Source organism: Anomaloglossus baeobatrachus, chromosome 7 (assembly GCF_048569485.1).
Source record: "Anomaloglossus baeobatrachus isolate aAnoBae1 chromosome 7, aAnoBae1.hap1, whole genome shotgun sequence".
Classification (NCBI taxonomy): Eukaryota; Metazoa; Chordata; class Amphibia; order Anura; family Aromobatidae; genus Anomaloglossus; species Anomaloglossus baeobatrachus.
The window spans coordinates 56341008-56355713 of record NC_134359.1 but is presented as its reverse complement, the minus strand read 5'-3'; the positions used below and the strand labels follow the sequence as shown (position 1 = coordinate 56355713).

General features: G+C 42.8%; 1 protein-coding gene across 1 annotated transcript in view; it reads right to left on the bottom strand.

Annotated features, from left to right (window-relative positions):
* Nucleotides 1–14706, bottom strand: part of MYO3B (myosin IIIB) — a 544035-nt gene that overhangs the window by 68375 nt on the left and 460954 nt on the right. Inside the window, 2 exon segments of the mRNA XM_075319688.1 lie at nucleotides 5702–5866; nucleotides 12352–12398. Coding sequence (XP_075175803.1) covers nucleotides 5737–5866; nucleotides 12352–12398 — 177 coding nt within the window. The 3' untranslated portion in view covers nucleotides 5702–5736.

Below are 14706 nucleotides of genomic sequence, written 5' to 3'. Positions count from 1 at the left end.
CCCGTACTTATCGTCCTTTATTTATGATATGCATCAGTATATTTTATATATATATATATATATATATATATATATATATATATATATATATATATACAGTATGTGTATGTGTATATATATATATATATATATATATATATATATATGTGTATATATATATATATATATATATATGTATATATATACATTTTATATATATATATATATATATATAAAATAAATATATATATATATATATATAAAATAAATATATATATATATATTTATTTATATATTAATATATATATATATATATATATATATATATATATATATATATATATATATATATATATATATATATATATTGCTCCTTATATAGTTACATAGGTTTAGAAAAGACCTCGGTCCATCTAGTTCAACCTTTCTCCCCTATTATGTATTTTGTCACTAAATCATTTATAACCAACAATGTTGTGTGTACTAAGGAAATCATCGAGCCCTATAGTTACATAGGTTGAAAAAAAAGACCATGGTCCAACTAGTTCAACCTCAATTTTTTTGTCTTTACTAGGGATGATCGAATATCACAAATATTCGTCAATATTCGGCTTCACGAATATTCGACGAATAGGTCGCCGCTATGTGAATATTCGATGCGCAATGTAAGTCTATGGGAAGCCCGAATAGTTGCTACTCGGCAACTATTCAGGTTTCCCATAGACTTGCATTGCGCATTGAATATTCGCAAATAGTCGAATAGCGGTGACCTATTTGTCGAATATGGGCGTAGCCGAATATTTGAGGTATTCGATCATCCCTAGTCTTTACGCCCTCCCTAGATTGGGAGCGATCCAACAACTCTGAAACATGACAGCAGCAGTCCTACCTGTTGAGGCACAGGCTCTGCTGAATGACCAGACACTTTTTTTTTTGCAATTTTGCTTGGTGGTTTAACGTTTTTTTAACACAATTTTTGCATTTTTCCAAAATGACCAGGCACTTTTTAGTTTCTTATTTTATGCAATTTTGTTTCGTGATTTAACAGATCACTTACAAAATGTTTGGCTTCTTGGCTTCTTTTGTGACATGGGCATTGTTTCATATTTTTTTAACATAATATTTTTTTATCGTTTTTTTTTCAAAAAGAGGTAGTTATAAAAATATAATAAAACCATAATGATCGAATGTTCATTACTGCTTCTAGAATGTATTTGTATGACCCCAGTTTTGCATGGAAGTTTTACTTTTCAGTAAACATTTCATCTACTAGCTACGCAGGTCAAATATATTTGTAAAAGTTGGCAAAATCTGCCAATTTGTGCCAAAGTTTTTTTTTTTTTAAAAAAATCTAATACACGGCATATAAGGAATGGTGTGGATTAATCTCTGTATTTAAAAGTTCTCTGACTTCTTCATCGTGTAACACAAATATGATTCAGCGATAGATCATACTGTGCGTTTTTTGATGAATATGCACCAAAATCTGTACTCCTGTCCTGAAGCCAGCAAAGTCTATGAGATTTTTGAAGTGCTGTGCATACTTTTTTCCTTGCAGATTTTGGTGCAGAAAAAATTTGCAGCATGTCATTTGTTAGTGCATTTTTTATGAGTTTTTTAGCCTTTCCAGCCACTGACTTCATTAAGGCCTCTTTCACACTGTGTTTTCAGTATGTAGGATGTCCATACGTACTGGAGACAGAGACACAGATTGACCCATTAAAATCAATGGCTCTGAGTTTTCACACCGACCGTGTGTCCGTTGGAAGCATATGCGTGTCTCCACACGTAGACATGTCAGTTTTTCTCCGGCAGCACGGATGTCACATGAACCGCACTGATGTGCTCCGTGTGACATCAGTGTGACACATATCAGAGAAAACACGGGTCTTTGAAATAAAATGCTTTTCTATACTCACCTGTCTCCAGCGCTGCTGTCTCTGCCTCTGCTGTCAGTTGCTTCCAACCTCCGCTCATTATGCTCATTGCATATTCACTGCACTGAGGACCGGAAGCAACAGCAACACCAGAGACAGCAGCACCATGGACAGGTAAGTAAAGAAGTTCATGCTGTCCATGTGCTGTCTGGATGTCATATGGATAGCACATTGATAGCACATGCTGAACACACATGCTGGACACACGCACACACATACGCACCTACACCACAGACTGTGCAAAGCGTTTCAGTTTTGCACGGATGAGTGAAAGAGGCCTAGAAAAAAAAAACGCACCAAAAAACGCATGCTTTTTTTTTTGCATTTTTTGGCAGATATCATGAAGAAAATTTCTGCTCCAAATCTGCAGCATGCGCCCTTACCCTAAAAGTAAACCTTGTTTTAAACTATGGAAGAATATCAGCAGAGGAAGGTATAGAAAGTGATACTGGTCCCCTGAGAAAAATCAATGATTGAGTAAATGTATGAACGATTATCATAAAGCAACTGCATTACAGACACATTGCAAATACACTGAAAAACCTGACAAATGCAAACATCAGACATAAAAAGACATTCCATTATTTTTCTATGGCTTTCTCGGTGTGCCTGATAGACTATATGGGATTTTAGTGGCTTTGAGTCTTTCTTTGTCCATGGTCACACTTGTATGGTGTATGTTTGTAACGGAAACCTCAAAACAATGCAAAATACCAAACACTTAAGCGGGCTTTACACGCTGAAATCTCGCTAGCGAGATCGCAAGCGATCGTACCAGCCCCCGTCGGTTGTGCGACACGGGCAAATCGCTGCTCGTGCCGCACAACCTCGCTTACCCCCGTCACACGGACTTACCTTCCCTGCGACGTCACTGTGGCCGGCGAACCGCCTCCTTTCTAAGGGGGTGGTTCGTGCGGCGTCACAGCGACGTCACACGGCAGGCGTCCAATAGAAGCGGAGGGGTGGAGATGAGCGGGACGTAACATCCCGCCCACCTCCTTCCTTCCGCATTGCCGGTGGAAGAAGGTAAGGAGATGTTCGTCGCTCCTGCGGTGTCACACACAGCGATGTGTGCTGCCGCAGGAACGATGAACAACATCGCTAATAAGCAGAAAACGATTTTTTTGTTTCAGGACGACCTCTCCGCGGCAAACGATTTTGACCACTTTTGCGATCGTTTAAGGTCGGTCATAAGTGTCACACACTGCGATATCGTTAATGACGCCGGATGTGCGTCACAAACACCGGGACCCCGACGATAATTCTTTAACGATATCGTAGCGTGTAAAGCCCGCTTTAGTATCGTTGCGTGGCGGATCCCACTGAATTATAATGGAGTCTTATAGTTGCTGTTGCTTTCACATTCAGTTGTGCTCAAAAAATTACATACCCCGGCAGATTTTTTACTGTCTTGAAAAATGGGCTGCATGGTCGAGTTGTGAAGCCCCACAGGTGTTGTGTCGGTGCATTACCTTCAGGGACTCCATGTGGATGGAACAGTCTGGACACAGGTAAGATGTCTTCTTAGGATTGTCGTGACGCCACTCTCGGTATTGCGGTCAGTGGGGACCGCCACTGCAGATTGAGGGGTGCCTGGGGCTGATGGTGGGTGCAGTCAGTTGTAGTGGCCTCCCGAGAGTGAGGCAAGCCCCAGGACCCTGTGTAGGTGTGTGGAACCACAAGGCACAGAATGAGTCAGGCACAGTCCAAACAGTCTTTCAGGGATTTTACTCACTGATGGTGGCAGGGTGAGTAACCCGGGCGTAGCTGGGATGAACCAGGCTGGAACCAGGCGTCCTTCAGGCTGACTTGTGAGGGTGGCTACTGACTCGCCTTCTCTAGCCCTTCTGTTGTTTGTGATGACTCTGACTTGCAGTCCCTACAGGGGTTACCCAGGGAAGTTGCTGCTGTGCTCCCCTCGTTTTGGCCCGTTTGCTTGTAGCCTGGACCAGGTCACTCCGGCTGCTTGCATCCTGTGAACTATGGGCCCTCTCTCTGCTATGTGGCTGCGGACTCTGTGGTGTTGTCTTGAGGGTCTAAAATGCCCCCTCAGGCAGGTTTGGCAGAAGAAAGATGAATCTATCTCTGCACCGGGACCTGTTACCCTTTGCGGGCCTGGTACCTTCCCAGCAGTCCCATTACTCTGCCACCTGTTTGCTCTCTCTTTAGCCTTGGGTGGATTTCGGGTGGCACTGCTAGGTGACCGATCTCCCCCGTCAGTAGTCACTGCGCGGACGCTGTTAGATTGCAACAGCTCCAGGGTCTGCTCCTCACGTCTGCTCTCCCTGAGCTGCACACTAAACCGGCTCACTCATGGGTTCTGCACGTCTGCTCTCTCTGAGCTCCACTTCCCAACTCCTCACTCCTCAACTCCCCACTGTGCCTGCCTACACCACCTAGCAACCAGGCTCTCCACCACACCCCTTGAGTGGACATGGAGGCCACGCCCCCTCCTGGAAGCTCTCAGGAGTCCCCCCAAAGGTACATGTGTGAGACCTGATTACTATGTGCCTGTGTAGTCACACCTCGGTCAGCCTTCTGGATTACCTGTACTGTACTGCTCCCAGCATGGGTGCAGTACTCAGTGGTGCCTGACCAGATCAGGGGCGCCACAGAGTCATCAGAAGAAAGCCATTACTGGGCAAATGCCATAAAGTATCTCACCTACAAAACGCCAAACAGCATAGAGACAAGCCTTCAAACTTCTGGAACAAGGTAATTTGGAGTGATGAGACCAAAATCGAACTTTTTGGCCACAACCATAAAAGTTACATTTGCAGAAGTGTCAATAAGGCCTATGATGAAAGGAACACCATTCCTACTGGAAAGCACGGAGGTGGATCGCTGATGATGTGGGAATGTGTGAGCTTCAAAGGCACAGGAAACTTGGTCAAAGTTGAAGGAAAGATGAATGCAGTACGTTATCAGCAAATACTCGAGGCAAATTTGCACTCATCAGTCCAGAAGCTGCGCATGGGACGTACTTGGATGTTCTAGCATGACAGCGATCCAAAACGATCCAAAACACAAGGCCAAGTCGACCTGTCATTGGCTACAGAAGAGCAAAGTGATGGTTGTGGAGTGGCCATCATACTCTCCTGACCTCAATATCATTGAGTCACTCTGCAGAGAACTCAAGTTCACAGTTCATGCAATACAGCCCATGAGTTTACAGGAACTGGAGGCTTTTTGCCAAGAAGAATGGGCAGCTTTACCATCTGAGAAAATAAAGAGCCTCATCCACAACTACCACAAAAGACTTCAATCTGTCATTGATGTTAGAGGGGGCAATACACAGTATTAAGAACTGGGGTATGTGAACTTTTGATCAGGGTCATTTGGATGTTTTTGGTTGTCATAATGATTTAAAAAGAGGAAACACAGTAGTTTGACAATAAATGGCTTCACCCAACCACTAACCATGAGTGAAAAAACAGATTTTGTGTTATCATTCATATTCTATGAAAAAAGGTCAAGAAAGCAAAAAATCTGCCGGGGTGTGTAAACTTTTGAGCACAACTGTAATAGCGCTGAATGGTGCACTTTGCCGCTATCAAATCTTCTAGAATCTGTGTAACTTTCATGAAAATGTGACGAAAACCTTCTTAATGAAATATCTGCCAATAGTTTCTATTAGCTTTCACCATTTATGTCGATAACCTGCAGCTCTTTGCAAAGCCTATTGCTATGGATGTAAAAGGGGGATGGAGGGCGGTTATATTTGCCCAAATGTAACCACTTTAAGAAATCCTGTTATCCCCGCAGTAAAGAGATAATATTCTTACCTTCTTCAAGTTAGTCTGGATTAACATACAAAACTTTAGCTAGAAGCAAAAAACGCTCCTTGCTCAGCCAAAGGGGAGCAGACCGATAGATCCTCCTCTGGAATGGAGTCCACCGTTGATAACAGTTTGTAATATTCATCCTCTCCATCCAAAAGTTTGATTTGACTAAATGAGACAATGGAGGTAATACAAATAACAAAAAGTTACCAATTAAATTACCGGGCAGAGACTGAGAATTTTCAGGAACAATGAACTGTACAATTTCTTAAAACAACCTATTTTTTTTATATTTCTTTTCATTCTATATTATGGGATGGAAAAAAAAAGCTTGTTTTTTCAGGAGCAATGTCACTCTGGTCCACAGGCATCGCACACAGGCGATTGCTAGCGATGTCGAAAGCGATAGCACTCGTCCCCGTCGTTCGTGCGACATGTGGTGATCGCTGCCGTAGCGAACAATATCGCTACGGCAGTGTCACACGCACATAGCTGTTCAGCAGCGTTGATCTTGCTGCCGAACAATTCCTCCTTCAAGGGGGAGGTGCGGTCGGCGTCACAGCGGCGTCACAAAACGGCCTCCCAATAGAAGAGGAAGGGAGGAGATGAGCGGCCGGAACATGCCGCCCACCTCCTTCCTTCCTCCTTTCCGATGGACGCAGGTAGGATGATGTTAGTTGTTCCTGCAGTGTCACACACAGCGATGTGTGGTGCCGCAGGAACGACGAACAACCTGTGGAATGAAACACCAACGACATTATGATTTGGAGCAACGTGTCAACGATCAATGATTTTTGCCGTTTTTAGGATCGTTGATCGTCGCTCCTTGGTGTCACACGCTGCAATGTCGCTAACGACGCCGGATGTACGTCACAAACACTGTGACCCCAACGATATATCATTAGCGATGTCGCAGCGTGTAAAGCACCCTAAAGCCTGAGCTGCAATACCACTCACAGCCTAAGAATCGGAGTGGCGCTGCTACAAAAAAAGAGGCTATTAAGTTGTATGGTGCACAATATTAAAACAGATAGGCATTCTATCACAAGTGCAAAGTGATTAACCATATATACACTATCCCAACTGACCCAGATGTATAGGATATAGCTAGTATTTGCAGCTATTTATGTTCATAGAATTCTTTTGCTTTCTTTTTCACTCTCATTTTCACTGAACTTTCCACTAAAATGCTTAGATACAGCACTCTGTGAACAGCCAGCTTCTTTAGTAATGACCTTTTGTGGCTTACCCTCCTTGTGGAGTGTGTCAATAACTGCCTTCTGATAATATAATTGAGCCAGGCACTCCAGTTTGATGAAATTTTTTTTCATCAAATTGGAATGACTGGTTCAATTATATTATTACTTCCAGAGTGACCCTACCAGAGCACCCACTTTATATCAGAAGTGCTGTATTTTTTATCATTAATAACTGCCTTCTGGACATCTGTCAATTCAGCAGTCTTCCCCACGATTGTGTAGTCTACTGACCCAGACTAAAGGACCATTTTAAAGGGGACCAATCACCAGGATTTTCATATATAACGTAAAGTCAGTGCTATACTGGCACTATCAGGCTGATTGTCTACATACTTTTAGTGATCAGTTCGGATGTTTAGGTTTTGAAACCCAGGAAAGTAAAGTTTATAAAATTGACAGCTTCTTGAGTGACAGCAGCTGAGGATCAAATAATATCTGGGAGGGCTGTGCAGAGTTATCCCCTCCCACTGTTAGAATTCGCATAAATATTATAGAAACGATTCACTTTTTCCCTTGCAGGACTTGTGCGAGGTCATACCCATGTGACCAGAAAGGGCGGGGCTTCAGCCAACAGAAAAATGTTGCTTGTGGTATCAACTTTGTTGGCTGAGGCCCAGCCACATCCGAGCTGACCACTAACGGTATGTATAGAGTCAGCCTGATAGTGCCAGTATAGCACTGGCTTTAGGTTATATACGAAAATCCTGATGATTGGTTCCCTTTAAACGCTTATCATGCCTTTTTCAGGTGTTTTGTGGTAATTATTCTAATTTTCAAGATAATGACGTTTGGGTTTTCATTGGCTGTAAGCCATAATCATTAACTTTAACAGAAATAAACACTCTGTGTGTAATGACTCTATATAATATGTGTTTCTCTTTTTGTATTGAATTACTGAAATAAATTAACTTTTTGATGATATTCTAATTTATTGAGATGCACTTGTAAATTAAATAATGCTGTAAAATGTCCACAGTCTTATGTCTAGAGTGAATGTTAGATGGAGAACTCCCAATCTGGCAATACGTAGGGCTCCCGGAAGTCAGATCCCCTCCAATTTAATGGACCACATACACAATAGGTAGTTGTCCATTTGTTCTGTCAATCATTCGGCCAGCAAATTTTCTGGCCTGAGTCTCCCATATTCAGGAGCGCTTATTTTGTGGAGTGCATCTATGTTTTCTACCAGACAGATGCTGCCAGACTACTATGGTGACGGCTTGTCGAGCAGTATAGGTTCATGTAACACTGGCCGTGACACTCCTGTGGAGGTGGTGCTCAAGTCGGATCCTATCCCGTAGTCAACTAAATCAAACCTTGGCACTGAGTCTCAGTGAAACAGAAAAATGTTTAATAAAGTGCTTGCAATCCAAAAAATAGATGTTTTGGTCCACCTCGGACCTTAATCAGTACAGATTGCAGAGAGAAAGCTGTGGCAGAGAGGCGCAACTGTGCAGCATCCACCACTGACATAGAGACACGCTGTGTGAAGTACAGGTTTAGCAGTTCGAAATTAGTCTTGCTGGATTCTTATCTTCCACGGCATCATCTGTCAGGGTGAATCAGGAGGTCCACATACACATAGACTGACAGCTAAGCCCCTTGAGATCAGCAGGTTGGCTTACATTATTGATTATGAGGGCCTTAAAGGGCTTGCCCGGGATAGTTTTTAAATTCATAGATAAAAAATAAAATTAACGGTAGGTAGTTGCTAACTACCTAGCACCAGCTCTGAGGGTTCGCGGACCACTCTTGACGTCGATTAGGTTGATCAAGCAAATCAACAGAGCTGCTCTTCCTCTTCCAAGCTGCTCTGTGGATGGGGTGACTACCGCCGTCATGCTGATTTGTAGCTGGCTGTCAATCAGCATGACATCAGCAGTATGTCCCTGTCAACAGAGCAGAGCTGAAGACAAGTTGCTGCTCTATCAACCTTACGTCAGCAGAAACTACAGAATCTCTGTCATGAGCCGTCTGTGACCGCTCTGTGTCAGCAGAGATATGCACCAGGCAGAGCAGATTGGTAGTTAGTTACCTACTTGTTAGTTCTTAGTCCCAAAGTGAGAAAAATAATACCATAATCTCCGAGAACCTCCTTAAGAAAACACTCTAGTGCTTTCGGGGGGTTTTTTTGCACCGCTGGAGAGGTGCTTTAAATTTAAGCCCTCTGACCCATTTTATGCTCAGTGCTCACCTTCATCTTCTATCGCCGCCACTCCTGAAAGTCTCTGTGATTTGTGAAATATCGGCAGCTCCAGTGTGTCATAGAGCCGGAGGTCACAACTCAATACAAGCCTATGAGAGCCTCGTTCAAGCTCTCATAGTTGCATTCGGAGCTTGTGATATAACTTCTGACTTCCGTGGGACCGGAACGGCGTTGGTAAAATGTGAAGCCACCGGAAGGTGAACATATGACAGGGGACTTAAGGGTGCTTTACACGCTGTGACATCGCTACCGATATATCGTCGGGGTCACGTCATTAGTCACGCACATTCGGCGCCGGTAGCGACATCGCAGCGTGTGACAGCAAGGACTGACGATCAACGATCGAAAAATCGTTCAAAATCGGTGATCGTTGACACGTCGCTCCTTTCCTTAATATCGTTGCTGCCACAGGTACGCTGTTGTTCGTCGTTCCTGCGGCACCACACATCGCTATGTGTGACACCGCAGGAACGACAAACATCTCCTTACCTGCGTCCACCAGCAATGCGGAAGGAAGGAGGTGGGCGGGATGTTACGTCCCGCTCATCTCCGCCCCACCGCTTCTATTGGTCGGCCGCTTAGTGACGCCACAGTGAAGTCGCTATGACGCCGAACGCACCTTCCCCTTGAGGGAGGGATTGTTCGGAGGTCACAGCGATATCGCTGACAAGGTATGTGCGTGTGACGCTGCCGTAGCAATAATGTCTGCTACGGCAGCGAGCACCAAATGTCGCACGAACGACGGGGGCGGGTGCTATCGCGCTCGATATCATAGCGTGTAAAGCTCCCTTTAGATTTAAAGTTTATCAACTATCTGTAAGTAAGGGACAGTTTGTTATTGCTGGAAAACTAATGAAATTCAACAGAAATACATTTCATCCGGATTTTCCACCAGCAACACAAACTTTCTTGGGAGCAAATCTTATCTTTCAGTTGTGCATTGTGCTGGACAGCTCCTCTTAATTTTGAATGTTATTTGTGCCTTTTTTTAGAGGGGTTGTCCAGGATATGACTTTAGTAATGAATTGCTAATATAAGCTGGTTAATAAATTATATTGCAATTAAGAACATCCCTTTAGTATAAAGTTTTAGTAATGAAACTTGAGTCTTGCCAATACCTGTTAAAATTTAATTTCCAGCAGCCATTAGCACTCTCTCTATATCAGCCATATAAAGAAAAGGAGCTCTCTTTGGAAGTATTGGTCTAGTAAAGTTTTCCCTGAGGTAGCAGTATTTGTGCGGATTTATTAAAGGGAACCTGTCAGGTCCAATATGCACCCAGATCCATGAGCAGTTCTGGGTGTATATTGCTAATCCCTGCCTAGCAGTCCCTGTATCTGGTAGCATAGATAAAGAGATCTTTTGAAAAAGTATTTCTAAAGATCCTTTATAATATGCTAATGAGTGCAGTGACTAGTCACAAGGGCGTGATTTCCCCTGACTAGTCCGCCCCAATATGCATCCAGAACTGCTTGTGGTTGTGGGTGCATATTGCACGTGACAGGTTCCCTTTAAGAGCACAATCAACACTTGGCAAAAAAAAAAAATACAATACAAAAGAAATACATTACTATATTTTAGGCTGAGTTTACGTGTCCTGTAATCATCAGTTAAAATGGATCCTCTAGAGATCTGTTTTCAAAAAAGTTCTGCAAACACAATTTTGTTTTGTCTTTTTTTAAATAACTGATTTCTACAGGATGTGTTTTTTTAACATTGGAATCTATGGAGAACGGATCTGTTAACGGTTTGCTATTTAGTCATCCGGTTTTCTTTAATTTGTAAAGGATCCATTTCTTTGCTTACAAGATTCATTTCAAATAGAAGATAAATAGTAATCCGTTAACAGATCTGTTCCCCATAGACTCCAATGTTAAAAAAACGGATCCTGTAAAAATCAGTCATTTAACAACGGACAAAAAACTTGTGATTGCAGAACTTTTTTGCCAACAGATCTCTGCAGGATCCGTTCTAACGGATGATTACTGGACAAGTGACCTCAGCCTAATAGGTTATTTGTGGGGGGAGGGGTTGTGGGTATAGACAGCGCCACTCCTCTCCATAGGCTTTGTGCAGCATTGCAAGTCATCTGAATGCAGATGAAAGAAATAAAACTGCTGTCCCAGATAGCAGCAGGGGATTGAATTTTGGGACGAAAAAGGTAGGCCATTTTTTCTTAATCCTGGAGATGTTCCTTTTAACATGAGTCCTTGCTTTGTCTTCTTCCATCAAGTAGTTAAAATTCTATTCTGTCTTTTCCGAATCTGTCTTCTAAGAAATGGTATTTTACCGCCGTCAAATAAAATTACTGGACTTTAGAATGCCAAACTCTTGCATACCAACAGAGCTTGTCTTACCCTTCAGAGTCCTTAGGCTACTTTCACACTTGCGTTGGACGGCTTCCGTACCATTGCGTTGTGTGACGCATGCAACGGATGCATTGCATATAGTGGCACAATGGATGCTACGGAACGTACAAAATAACGCAATCCGTTAGGTTTTTTTTCTTGACTTTACACATCTGGGCATGCGCAGTTGTGTAAAGACGGATGCGTTAACGGAATCCGTCAAATGACGGATTCTAATGGAATCTGCCAGCATAGGCGTCCAATATAAAAACAACGGACGCCAACGGATTCCTGCAGGTTGCGTTTTTTTGACACTCCGCCAAGCGCAGAAAAATGCTACATGCAGCGTTCCTTCTGCCCGATGTAGCGTCAAAATAACGACGCTGCGTCGTCCAGCGGATGCAACACAGACACTTGCGTTACAGTGCGTCGTTCATACAAGTCTATGGAGACTAGCGCAGTGCGTTAACGGACTGCACTATTCTCCATAGTGACGGAATGCGCTGAACGCAAGTGTGAAAGTAGCCTTAGATATGAAAGATTTGGGGGACTCTAGACCACCCCCTCCCTACTCAGTTTCTCTTTAGTCTGGATGCATTTTGTTGCGTTACTAACTGTAGAGATTCGGCGTTCACCTTATCCTTCCTGGATCGGTGCTTCCTCCCTTTTGATGCCTCTTCCACATACGTAGCACATTCTTAGCTCACTTTTGTAAGTGGCATGTGTTAGTAATAGATACACATCTAGGGGCCAATATTGTACAATTTCAATGTTTAAAAATTTTCCTATTTTACAAACAGACGACTGTTTACAGTTGTTAAAATGAGCATAGATATTTACCCAAGTTTTCTCGGCTTCCGCTTGCTCCCTTGATATTCTAGAGTTCCCTGCGGGAAGGACCAAGAACACGCTTTCAGAAGCTAAGCAGGGAGTCGTTAATTTTTAATTCAAAGTGATTTTGTGTTGAATGCAAGCAGATGCTGATAATATCACAAGTCAAAGCATAATTTTTTTGATCAAAGGGTTCAAGTGAGCCTGATGAAGCATGCATGTTGGTTTTCTTTGATAAACCACATCAATTATTCACCGTGAAAGGAGACATCCTGATATGAAAGCACCAGATAAAGGGCATAGGCACATGTTCAGCCAGCACAGTGCTAAGAGAGGGGATAGAGAGATGGGCTGCTACAATGGAGGAAGGAGGGAAAGGTTGAAGACGTATTAAAAAGGAGCGATCCTTAACACCATCAAGTTATCGAGTGAGCTCCATATTTATTCTTTTTAAATGAAAGGTCTTCCTGAGCTTCCCAGGATATCCGATGATTTGGAACATTAGGACTTTTTACAGTAACATTGCAGTACAATGATTAAAACTAAACAACTGCTAATATATCAGGGAATTTCAAATTCTAAAATATCTAAATCTTGACATTTTGTAATTGGATTTCATTTTTTGAGGGGTGATGACATTTAATTTCCTCTATAGGTACTTTTACAATAATTTTAAGACATATCACTACCTTCTATTTAAAAGTATATCTCATTTTCCTTGTATGTAAATGTTTATTTATACTAGTGACTACTGTGCACAAATTATTTTGGAAAATCTAAAATTCAGTTCAAAATATGCAATCCTTGTTCCTTGAGGAGGTAAACTGCTGCCAAAGAAAAAAAAAAAAAAAAGAAAAAAGAAACCTGTCATTTGCTAAAAAAAAAAAAAAAAAGAAGTGTCAAGTACCATGTAAAAATCCATGATTTTGCTGCTTTTTTCTTTTTGCGCTGCGTCGTTTCATTCCAGACATTCACATTTGCTGTTTTTGAAGAGCAATAGGTGAAATCTCTGCTTGTAGTGCAACTAGGTGACTCTTCATAGTCTTCTCTGGGGAACTGTGCTTTCTGCCCATCACCCTGGCACTGCCAATCACAGCTCAGCAGCTCATCTAGCAGTCTAAAGGCGGGAGTTACACGCTACGATATATCTAACGATATGTCGTCGGGGTCACGTCGATAGTGACACACATCCGGCATCATTTGACATATCGTAGCGTGTGACAGCTACAAGCGACTGTGAAAGAGCAAAAATACTCACCTTATCGTTGCTCGTTGACACGTCGTTCATTTTCAAAATATCGATCAATTTCCTGGATGCAGGTTGTTTGTCATCCCTGAGGCAGCACACATCGCTCCGTGTGACACCCCGGGAACGACGAACACAACTTACCTCCATCCCGCCGGCAACGAGGAAGGAAGGAGGTGGGCAAGATGTTTACGTCCCGCTCATCTCCACCCCTCCGCTTCTATTGGGCGGCCGCTGTGTGATGTTGCTGTGACGCCGAACGTCCCTCCTTCTTCAGGAAGTGGATGTTCGCCAACCACAGCGAGGTTGTTTGGAAGGTAAGTACATGTGACAGGGGTTACCGACTTTGTGCGACACAGGCAACTAATTGCCCGTGATGCACAAACCATGGGGGTGGGTGCGATTGCACGATAAATCGTAGAGTGTAAAGCGGCCTTAACTGTCAGTGGTGTAACTAGAGTTTGATTGGGCTTGGTGCAAGATTTGAACCCCCACCTGCATGTCGGTCAGACGTATGGGCCCTTGCAGCGTTCTGAATCTTATAAAGACATACGTGTTGCTCCCCTGCCACTTTATTATGTAGTAACGTGCCCCATCCTGTACCAATATCCTGGGCCCCTTCCAGGTATATATGTCCCCCATCCCGGTTTACATGTCCTCCGTCGTGGTATATATGTCTCCCATCCTGCGTCCCATCCTGGTATATTTGTCCCCATCCTGGTATATATGTCCCCCATCCTGGTATATATGTCAACCATTCTAGTATATCTCACTGAATCTGGGCCCATCCTGGTATATAAAATGGATGACATAAGTATTGAATACATCAATGATTTTCTAAGTAATATTTCTAAAGGTGCTACTGACATGAATTTCTCACCAGATGTTGGTAACGACCCATCCAATAGACGAAGGCAAAGACGGCGAACCATAGATGTTCACAAATTAAGTTATCTGTAATCATGAGAAAGAGACTAAAGCTGCTTGAATGGTGGATTCAATCACCAGAGCTGAACCCAATAGAAAATTTGTAGAAAGAACTAAAGATCAGAGTTCATAGAAGGAGCTCATGGGACCTTCAGGATTTGAAGTGTGTTTATGTGGAAGAATATGCCAAA